Genomic DNA, 11,280 nt, shown 5'->3' on the forward strand with positions numbered 1-11,280 from the left:
CGCAGGCTGCGAACGCGAATGCGACTGGTCTGCGGATGATGAAGAAGAAGAAGAAGAGGCACACACAATCCTCACGACGATGACGACGAGGGATCGATTCATGGGCACCAGGAATGAATGCCACGAGAGCGAGCTAGCAAGCGGGGGAATGGCCTAAAAGAATGGAATGGGATTGGATGGCACAGGATCGCCGATCCCACCACTTCTCCCATTCCCACGTCTACGGTCTCGTCGCACTTGGATCATGTCGCTCGGATCTGTGGACACTGCGCATACAGCGTCCATGCTCACGTCGTCGGCGAGATATTTCGCGAATTGCATCGCAGGATTGCGTTTCCAGCTTTCCGGGCTACGTTGTTGGAGATGCGGACGTTTCGATTGTTGGGAGCCGGCTCATCCCAAGGCTTGAGCCTTGTGATTGCCTGGAAGCTCGTGGAGGCTTGAATCTGCTTGGAATTGGATTCATGGGTTTGTGAGGGTGAGTGTTGTGTTGTTTTTGGGGGTGGTGCAGCTGGGGCGTGCTCCCTTGGAAGAATTGTTGTGCAGGGATGAGGACCTTTGCGTGTAGCCCCGTGGCTCTGCAGCAAGGTAGTTGTGTCTCCAATCAGCCACAATGGATCTCGTCTCTTCAGCTCAGGAACTTAAAACCCAGCAGCATTGGCCGATTCCGTGGTTCTCCGTCGCAGAGGATTTGTTCCTCATGTGGGCCTCATTTATGCCGTAAGAGTGTCAGCCTAACTCAAGTCGGATGCAAAATTGACGGAAGCGATTCTCCGTCTGTGACTACCTTTAGCAATCTTAGGTTGACAGAACGCAGGTCTCAATTGCAAAGCCAAGCCGGGCGTCAGCCAGCGTCGAACGACGAAAACGACGTTGTCGCAGAGATTGTTGAGAAAGAATTGGACACTGATGTGGTCAGTGATGAGTGGCAGTGGACCAAAACTAACCAGGAGCTGGTAATTTGTCTCGAATCGTTTCTAGGGTTACTTTGAAGTGGACTTTGTGCACCGCCATCAGCAAGTTGGTCACAGATGGTAAGTGTAACGCAATGTTCAGCATCTAATTGATGCATTTGATCGCAGATAGCATACACACTTCTACTTGTAGCTGTGCCAATAGGGACAATCCTGCCCCTCTCTCATCTTCAGTGGTCGGGAGCATTTTACTTTCTTTTCCTTGCGGTGTGGACTGTGTATGTCGGCAGTCATCGCAGGTACCTTTTCTGTAACTTGTGATTTTCATTGATCCAACCACCCCTGTAATTCTCTTTCGTTATCAATCTGTCGTTGCCTAAGAAAGAGAACTGAATGAATGCTCAAGTATCCTGTGCTTTATAGATCCTGGAATTACAAGGAAGCGCTGCTAAATATGCAGTGTACTATTTGTTGGTGATTGCAGTCTAGGGAAAAAGCCACCACAGAATGTCAGTTTCAAGCAAGGACTTGCAGCTCCTCTGTTTTGTTCAGTATCTCTCTTCGGATTCTACTCTTTGCTGCGCTTCTTTCCTAACCTCGACATCCGCTCGTTCATCTCTGCTTATTTGGGTGTAGCTGGGATTGCAGCTGTTGCAAGTAATCTCGCACCACCACTACGTGCCATTTTACCAAATCCTAACAACACATCGTGGCATATTGGTATGTGTTCTATGCTCTGGACTTTCAAGAGCTTAATCAATGTATCTAGGGCGTCATCCTTCTGCATTGTCTCTGCAATGTTGAGGTTGTAGACACTTCTGACAATGGCGATTCTTTCAGCTTCTACGTGGCTCTTCCAGAACTGACGCCTCTTCTGATGTGCTTGCACTGCAATGATAGATTTTCCAAAGTGGTTAGTTGTGGACGAGGGTGAAGCTGTTCATGTGACTCTTACTCCAGCTGATCTGGTGGCAACTGTTGGTAAGTTCCCGTAATTACTGGGTAGGGCATGGCCAAGGGAATCTTTCCTACAAGTGATTAATCACTTAGTCGAATTTGGTGTCGGCTTCACTCGATCTTGGTCTACTTTTTCTTTAAGGGTTTTATTGATCCTCTTATGAACAACAGTGACGTCGATCTTCCGTCATCAAAAAAACAGTTGAAATGCTGACAAGTTATAGTTTGTATGTAGACCCTGAAGTTGACAAGTTGTGTGACTGATGATGATGGAACGAACAGTGGGGATTGGGGCGGCTATAGCAAGCAAACAGTCTGGGGCTCCGTTTACTTTGAACAACTTCATAGCTGTTTGCATTGTAACTGAACTTCTACAGTTGCTTTCTCTTGGCAGGTAATATATTCTTTGCTGTTTGAAATCAGTGACTTATGAGGTTGTACCTGGCTTTGCGCTTATCCCATTGATTAAAAAAATATATTTTGTAAAATGCTGACCGTAGCTTATATTTCCCTTTATGCTGACATCATATATGTAAACTTTTATTAGATATCTTGTGCCTATTTCTCATCGAACCCTTCTTTTGATCAGCTTTCTCCTTGCCTGATGTCATGTAAAGATGTTATTTGCTGAAGAAAACTGTGTTCTGTTTCTTGTGCAGTTTTGTAACAGCGGCAACCATGCTCTCTGGTCTACTTCTGTATGATGTTTTCTGGGTCTTTGGCTCCTCGAATGTGTTCGGAGATAACGTCATGGTGACTGTAAGTGACTTTTGTTTTTTTACTTCGTGAATCTGACATTTTTCCTATACCCTTCACCACCATATTGTAAAATTTCCTTATTCCGCCCAAGTTTATTTGTTCATTCGAAGTTCTACCAAATTTCAGCAAACACTGATCTTTCTACTTTGGTGCATGCCACTGCAGGTAGCAACATCTCCAGCCTTTGACGGGCCAATGAAGCTGATATTCCCCAACGCCACAGTAAGATGCAGCAGTTTTTGACTGTGTCGTGCATAATTCTTGGCTTTATTTTTGTTTTGTTTTGTTTTTGTTTTGTTTTGTTTTGTTTTTTTTTTTTACGTTTAGCGGTTGTGAGGTCCGGGTTATATCTCCGACCAAAAGTTTCAACTCCTCAAGAAAGACACTTGAGAAACTGAACTCAGACACGGAGAGCTCTAATGTACGTTGTACGCACATGTTGGAAACTGAGTTCTGTTGTGTTGGATGGGTCCTGAACAGGCAAATACTGGAAATCCTTATTCTATCTTGGGACTGGGCGACATTGCTGCACCTGGACTTCTAATTGCTTTGATGTTGCGGTTCGATCGCTCTCGATCTAAGAGGCTCCCTGGAGCAGTTGCTGAAGCCAACACCCAGCAAGAACCGGCTGACAAAACTTATTTCATAACATGCATTGCATCGTACATTTTTGGGCTGACTGCTACAGTTGGTGAGTAACCATATTCAATGTTACATTACCATATCCACGGTTTCTTTCATGCGCCACCGCAAAATTTCGTAGGACTTGAGGAAAAATATTCTGGCAACCATCACAAGAACTTTTCAAGTTACCCTCTGATATTGTGCTGCACACTAACAAGCTCATTTTGTCCAATTTTCGCAGAATGTTTTCCTTGTAACAGGGCTAAATTATATGCCTTCACTCTCTCATTCGTTGCAGTTGGGTGTTGATATCTGTTTTTGGTTTCAAATTAATTAATTAATTTTCCCGGATTTCGCAGTGGCAAACACGGTGTCTGGTGCTGCACAACCAGCTCTGCTCTACCTGGTTCCGTCTCTTCTCTTTGGTGTGTTCATAGTGGCAGCCTCAAGGTCAGAATCTTCCCTTTTGCTCGACTACAAGGAAGAGTTTCTACCAGTTGCTGTCAAAGGCGACGGCACATTAGAGTGAAGAATTTATGCCAGTTATTCAACCAGCAAACTCGACCTCCTTTCCTTGAGATAGGGCAAGTACCCCGCAACGCCTGCTTAGTGCTCAATGATTTTCAAAGTGTGTTTATTGAATGCCCTTTCTTTCGAGTGCCACAGCATTCGCTTTATTGGCAATGAGGGTGCCGAGATATATTCATCCTCTTTGGTGATTTGACCGAGGTGGGTTGAATATTTTTGCATTGTGAGTTAAAACATCGTGATTGCAACGTTACGTGAAGAACGACGTTCTCACCTCAGAGCCTCTGTTTCTGCAATGTCGTAAAAGTGAATTCAGTTCAAAAACAATGCTTACAGTCCATTTGTAATCTATGTAGAAGTTTAATAACGTCAGTTTTTCCTTGAAATGTGTAAGAATCTAAATATCCTTGAAGAATCTATCAGAGGTGATGTTTTTGTCTTTTATTGTCAACACCATTCTTCGAAAGATTGTCACAACTTATCTCCTTTGGGCGTGGATTTTCGTGAAGATCTGTAGAGCAGGTGTAGGATAGATGCCAAATTCTTGCAAAGAAAGTGAGGTACTAAACTTGATGAAGGAAGTCCCCACTTTCGTTGATGTTGAGGAATAAAAAAACTACAGAAGCTGTTGTATCAGACAAATCTGAGCTTTTTAGAAAATGAACATTTACGTAAATACATACATAAATAAATAAATAAATAAATAAATAAATAATAGTGCTTATGGTACCTAATAACCTTCAATCGATAAATGCTGTTTTTAACATCTTTGCTGCATCTAAACAATATATATAAACTAAATCAATGCATGTTACTAAACTTTATACTACTCATGTATGATTCACAATATTTTGACCTCAGATAGACTTCATGATTGCATTATTATTATTTATGGATGGATGTAGAAGAGTGCTTGATTATGTAAGATTTTATTTGGTTGAATCTCATGCATCAGAATGTGTAAAAGAACACACATCTTTATTTCACTAGAAAGTTCTTACAAGAATAATCATTGTATACAAAGTCCAACAGATTGCAACACAACAACCTTTCTAACAAGCTTTACACAGATTCCAATAACTTGAGTTTTTATCTATTATCTTCCTTCAAAACTTTATGAAACCAAAATGCCAAAGCTTTGGGAGACCTAACTTGGTCATTGTCAAAGTCTACATAATAGAGTCCAAAATACTTGGTGTATCTAGTAGTCCACTCGAAGTTGTCAAGAAGCGACCAAGCAAAGTACAACCGGATGTCACAACCATCTATAAAACATGGCATCAATAAGAAAAAAAACTAAAATAATCAAAATTGAGTATCAATATTTCCAACTTCCACTAATTTAATCAATCAATAAATGAATCATACAATACATTATTTGTGTAAAAATCCACTTAATAGCTAATAAAACGTTTTAGAGATAATCATGGTAGTAGTTGATGCGAGTAATATTGTTCAATTGTTGAGCAACAGATAATGTCTTTGTTGTATTGAACTTACCTACACCTGTCAATACACATATGAGATCATGAAACATCTCACATAAATTATACAAAGAAATAAAAGTAGCAGCTTTAGGAATGAAATGAAACATATAATGGAATATGAGAATTCAATGCAGTAACAATATGATAGGTTGTATATGATGTAGATGAAAAGATTGTTGTAACGAGGGCTGATCTAATTTAAGAGGTGGAAAATGCCTAATGGATAAATCTACAACCATGGTGATGCAACATATACATGTAAAGATATGTTTATTCTTTTGTAAATATTAGAATCTTATAATTCAATAATAAATTTTATTAAATTATAAATAAAAATAATATAATATTGGCATCTAAAAAAATAAAATTCTATACATATACAAAAAAATAATGAAGACAATAAGTATTTAATTACTTCTAGAGAAATGATTATTCTATTGAGATAAGCTATTAAAAGAAGGAAAATAAATAAAATGAACAATAAAAGTTAGTAATACTTGTATGTGGAGCAATTATTAAGTAATAATACATATTATTTTTAATAAATAAATAAAAAATCTATATAAATATAAATAAGAAAGAATAGAAGATAATACACATGTAAAATCTCCATTGCTATCATTATCAATTGCTTGATTAGTATAATAAGCATATTGGATTGAATAGTAATTAAATCCAATTTAAGCATGACCTTTTGATCAAAGTTTTTTACTTTTTTGTGAAATTGGATAATTGAGCTCCTAAATATTTATGCATTGAAGGTGGATAGTTTCCAAATATAGTAAGTTCCATAAACCTATCAAAATTCAATAATAATATTACTTATTTATATATAAGAATATTTAATTTAGAATAAAATAAAAATATTTTAAAATATAATTATTTAGTAATATAATATAATAATTTTATTACTATCTAAAGTTCTATAGAAGTGTTTCTTTTTATACAATTTCCATATCGTTGTAAACAACGACTCAAAGCAAAAATACCACTTAAATAGCCTAATTGTACAAAGCTATAGATTTTGGTAGATATAAGTCATCTCTTCACTTTGCCTCCAAATTCTTTAAAGAAAAATCAAACAAATTTACCATTCATATTCCTATATGAGACAAATCAATTAATTATCATATAATATCAAAAGTTAAAAACATATATCAATTATAAATTATTAGATATGGTTCAATTTTTGAAAAAATAAGGTTCAAAAAATTTATTAATGATAAATATATTATAACAATAAAAATAGCTCTAAATTTTTAGAAGTCGAATATATTTAAACTTTGAAAAATTAAAAAAATAAATATTATTATTTTTGTATTATTAAATTATCAAAATTTTAAATCAAAGAAAAAAATTCAAAGAAAAAAATAACAAAAGAGATAAAAATTTTACTTTCTTTTAATAAAGCATCAATTTTTTTAATAAAATGCAACTCCTTTATTTATAATTCTAACACCATATATATTTTAAAATAATAAATTGATAATTTATTTATTAATAAAAAAAATTAAAAACTTAAAATAATTTTAAAAAATATTAATATAATAAATTTATACTTATATTATATTATATTATATTATATTATAATTTTTAATTATATAAAAAAGAGATTAGACTTGAAAATATTCATGGCCAAGAAATTAAAAGATAATATGCATCAAATCTAATATCTTTCATAAAATATATATCTTTTTAAAATGAAATGTATATTTGATATGTTAGTAGTATGGTAAAAATTAAAATATAATAAATGATAACTTTTGAAGTAATCTTATTATATATATATATATATATATATGTTTAATAACTTCTAAATTTTATTGTAATTTTGAAATATCAGATAATAATAATAGTATCAAGGACATGAATTTCAAAGAACTAAAAAATCAATAAATTCTTGTGTCACTCAAATAGACTAGAAAGTCATTCAAAGATGGTATAACATTAAATTAGAATGGCTATTGCAAAAGAAAAAAAAAAACTTCAAGGCTTGAAATAAAACTAAAAATTAGAAAGGTGTTGATAAGAATGAAAAAAGCTTCACTCTTGCTTCTATATATACTATTTAATTAAGAGCTATATGGTGATATTCTATAAGACCTCCAATACATGTTCAATCTTTAAGACACATGTTTTAACTTGTAAGGCAAGTTTTGTATATGCATGCCACATCGTTAGCTTATACCACAAGTTATCTACATGTGCGACACATGGCTAAGTAATAGCTAAGTTTTAAAACTACCAATAAATTATAAACATGTATAAAATCAAATATGCATCTATGAAGCTTTGCCACAAGATAATCTTAAATCTACCTACATTTATTTTCTACCTAATACTTCTTATCTAAGTAAATATATATGTCTGTGACATTACTTTTTTATTTAGAGATAATGTCATAGAGAGAAATTACCTTGAGAAAACATAGGACCTTTGGCTACTACTAATTGTCCTGTTATTTTTAAAAAACTTTCAAAATTTACACAATACTTAATAAAATCCAAATTTTTTATTAATTCCTTGACTTTTCATATTATCAACAAATATTTTTATTAAATATTTATAAAATAAACACAAGAGAGTATAAAAACATCTTTCAGTGTCTTTATATGTCTCTCCAAAGAAGGTTGCTATTCTTTCAATATCCTAAATCTTATTCTATTCTTAAATCCTAAATCCTAAATCTTAAATTTTATTTTATTTAAATTTTGTTTGTTTAAAAGAATATAAAAATTTAATTGTAGATTTCAAAAGATTAATATCATCACATTTTAGTCACCATCAACTTATGGCTCTTTTATTTTTTAGGAGAAGCTATATACTAATCTATTAAGAAGATGAATATATAAAAGGTGTAGGCATCATACATCATGCTATTATTAAAGAAGATTCTTTGCTCATGCCTATAAGTGACAAGTGTCCTTATCATCCAACATAATCTCTTTAATGGAAGCATTGTAGGGCCAATTCTCTAGATATCATCAATAAATAAATTGAAGATTTTTTAAAAGAATATTTTTTCTCCATTCCCTATATGCTACCATGGAGTTAGAATTTAGAACCTCTTAGGTGCTATCCAAGCACCTTATCATCCATTTTTCTTTACAAACCCTAAGCTACTACTTGATGTCCAAAGATTCAATTCTTCTAAATATATTATCATTAATTTATTCTAATATATAATTTAATTAATTAATTATTTCTAATACATAATTATTTTTTAAATATTTTATTTAAAAAATAAAAAATAAAAAATAATATAATTCATAGTTCTTATTTAATTTTTATATATTGTATGCAAATGCAATACAAAACAAGTTTTATGAGAATGAATTATCGTATGTTGAAGAAGTCTATAATACGGAAAATTATATTTGCTATATACTTTAATCTTTGTTTTATTTTTAAGGTGATTGATAGGTCCTCTCAATGATTGATAGTGTTTCATATTATGGCAAGGACACCACCCTACTATTTGATCATTGTTGAAGCATTTGTAACTTTTTTTAAATAAAACATTTGAAATATCTTTAAGAATCGTTTCAACCTCCAATAAAATCACTAAATATTGGGAGTCTCTTCTAGGGTCATGATATCACATTCATTATAACTTTTTATCTACTCAAAGAAAAATATGTCATTTTTAAGAATCTTCATCTTTATTACATCATCTTAAAAGTTGTAATAATTATAATAACTCATTCAATAACTCAACAAATGATAGTTCTTAAGTTGAATTTACTGATTGTTGATTTTCTATCTTCTTGATGCCACAAATACATAAAAACTATAAATAAGCATAAAAGATAAAATACTATCTTTCAATACATAAAAACTATAAATAAGGATAAAAGATAAAATACTATCTTTCAATACATAAAAACTATAAATAAGGATAAAAGATAAAATACTATCTTTTCTAGATCTTTTTTTTTATAGCAAATATTTTCTATTCTTTATTTTGATTTTAATAAATATTATCAATGAAAAGCATCAACCTTTTTTCTTACAATTACAAGATTTTTTGCTAGCTTCCTTATACATTCACTAATATCTTATCCATGCCAATGAACAAATTCTTCTAACCTATTTTGGTACCATTTTAAATCTAAAACTTCTTCCACTTAAAATTCTTAATTATTATCTATTTCTATAAGAAGAGGTGGCATTTGTCATTTTCTTGAAATATTTACTATCTTATATGATTCAAAAAGAAATACATAGAATATAAGATGGATTATAATAGAATATAACATAGAATATTCATAGACTCCAATAAATATAATTAATAAGCAACTTGATTCATTAATTCATAAATGAAAAATGGTCCAAGTGTATAATAATCTAACTTGTCACAAAAGAAGGTAATCTTGATATTCCAAAAAAGTAACCATAGCTCAATGCCAACATAAAATTGAAGTTGCTTTTTATAATAGGCATTTGTGTATTATGGATATACAAATTTATTCTAATATTTCTCTATATGATTAAGTAAAAATAGATAAAAGTAGATTTATTTTATAATATTTTAAAGAAAAACTTCATAGAAGCTTCATAAATACTACTTTCACTTTTTATTTGTTTGTAGTTGATAGATAGATGAGAAATTTGGTCAATAAGTTAATCATAAGTTGATCGCTTGTGGAACAAGCTAATTATGTGGCATACATATAGAAAACTTGCTTTACAAATCAAGATACTTGTCTTACAAAGTCAACATGTTTTGGAGGTCTTATAGGTCATTGCCACGTAATTTCTAATTAAGAAGCAAGAGTAAAGCCTTCTTCACTCTTGTCAATTCCTTTCTAGTCTTTAGTCTTATTTCAAGTCTTTTTAATCTTTGATAATAGCCATTCTAATTTAATACTATTTCATCTTTGAATAATTTTTTAGTCTTTTTAAGTGACACAAGAGTATATTGACATTTTAATTCTTTGAGGTTCATATCTTTGATATTGTGTTGGTCTTTTTTCTTTTTTATGCTCTTTTTAATTATGCCTTTATTGTTATATGTAGGTCAAATAAATAATTTTCTAAATTATTTGTCATAAGATTATTAACTTTTGTAAAGTCAAAAGTATTAAGTCATGAATAATAATCATAATTATCAAAAAAGGTATTTTTTACATAAAATAATACATCATATTATTATAAGCAAACTTTGCTAATGGAAAAAAAAATTCCAATCATCTTATTGGTAGTTGATGAAACATCTTTAATACTACTCTAGAACTTAGTTTGATCATAAGAATATGAGACTAGAAGATGTGTCACATAATTGACTTATTTTTAAAATGATAAAATAACATTAAAAATTAAAGAACAAAAATTAAGACAAGGATAAAAGTTAACTTAAATATAAAATAACATAACAATTAAAAGTTGAAGGTAAAAAATAAAATTGAAATTAAAAATCAAATTAAAATAAAATAACACAAAGATTAAAAGCTAAAGGTAAAAAATAAAATCAAAGTATAAAGTTAAGTTAAAAATAAAATAATATAAAGATTAAAACTTGAAAATAAATTTTTTAAAAAAAAAACCACAGATTGATGATTTACCTTGCTAGACCAATCTAGATTATACACGTTCCTATTTAGATGGTTCCAGACTAAGCAAGTTATGTCAACAATATTGGGTGGATAAAATATGGAGTATCGTAATTTGAATGTGGCAGAATTAATAAGGACAGTGAGATGAGGCAGCAGAAGATGTGATATGCAATAGATAAGGAAGTCGAGTAGTGGCAGATCTAGTCGGAGACATGAATGTTGCTTAGAAAGTTTTGTTGTTCAGAAGAAAAGGAGAGATTGGAGAAGAAGGTAGTGATTTGTACCAAAGTTATATAGAAGACCGAATTATGATTTAATTGCTGAGGGGAGTAGAAGAACTAAAGAAAAAGAAGATTAGGGTTACATCAAAAAAAAGTTGATTGTAGACATAGGAGTAAATCCAAATCAATAGAAAAGGTTGCTAATTAGGAAGAGGAGGAAGTGCCAATGCTAAAA

The 11,280-nt window shown here is 31.7% G+C and overlaps 1 protein-coding gene across 2 annotated transcripts; it reads left to right on the forward strand.

Moving 5' to 3' along the window:
• Positions 1–204: 204 nt before the first annotated feature.
• LOC112280400 (signal peptide peptidase 1) lies at positions 205–4,168 on the forward strand. Of its 2 annotated transcripts, none has more exons than XM_024515858.3 (9): positions 205–956; positions 1,083–1,213; positions 1,399–1,634; positions 1,815–1,895; positions 2,154–2,265; positions 2,531–2,630; positions 2,796–2,852; positions 3,111–3,321; positions 3,614–4,168. In XM_024515858.3, the coding sequence occupies exons 1-9, from the start codon at positions 549–551 to the stop codon at positions 3,781–3,783; spliced, it is 1,506 nt and encodes a 501-aa protein (XP_024371626.1). In that variant the 5' UTR covers positions 205–548; the 3' UTR covers positions 3,784–4,168. The 2 variants fall into 2 exon arrangements, with proteins under 2 accessions (XP_024371626.1, XP_024371627.1); XM_024515859.3 differs by having other exon boundaries at positions 923–1,213; positions 1,399–1,423; positions 1,563–1,634.
• The last annotated feature ends 7,112 nt before the right edge of the window (positions 4,169–11,280 follow it).

This window comes from Physcomitrium patens, chromosome 3 (genome assembly GCF_059467195.1).
Source record: "Physcomitrium patens ecotype Gransden chromosome 3, ASM5946719v1, whole genome shotgun sequence".
In the NCBI taxonomy this organism is placed as follows: domain Eukaryota; kingdom Viridiplantae; phylum Streptophyta; class Bryopsida; order Funariales; family Funariaceae; genus Physcomitrium; species Physcomitrium patens.

Bases quoted from the DNA above. Each gene is read 5' to 3' on its own strand.
- LOC112280400 (XM_024515858.3), top strand. From the start codon at position 549: ATGAGGACCTTTGCGTGTAGCCCCGTGGCTCTGCAGCAAGGTAGTTGT. The intron at 1,635-1,814 runs GTATGTGTTCTA...CTGCAATGATAG, and splicing joins CAACACATCGTGGCATATTG to ATTTTCCAAAGTGGTTAGTT. The intron at 2,266-2,530 runs GTAATATATTCT...TTTCTTGTGCAG, and splicing joins CAGTTGCTTTCTCTTGGCAG to TTTTGTAACAGCGGCAACCA.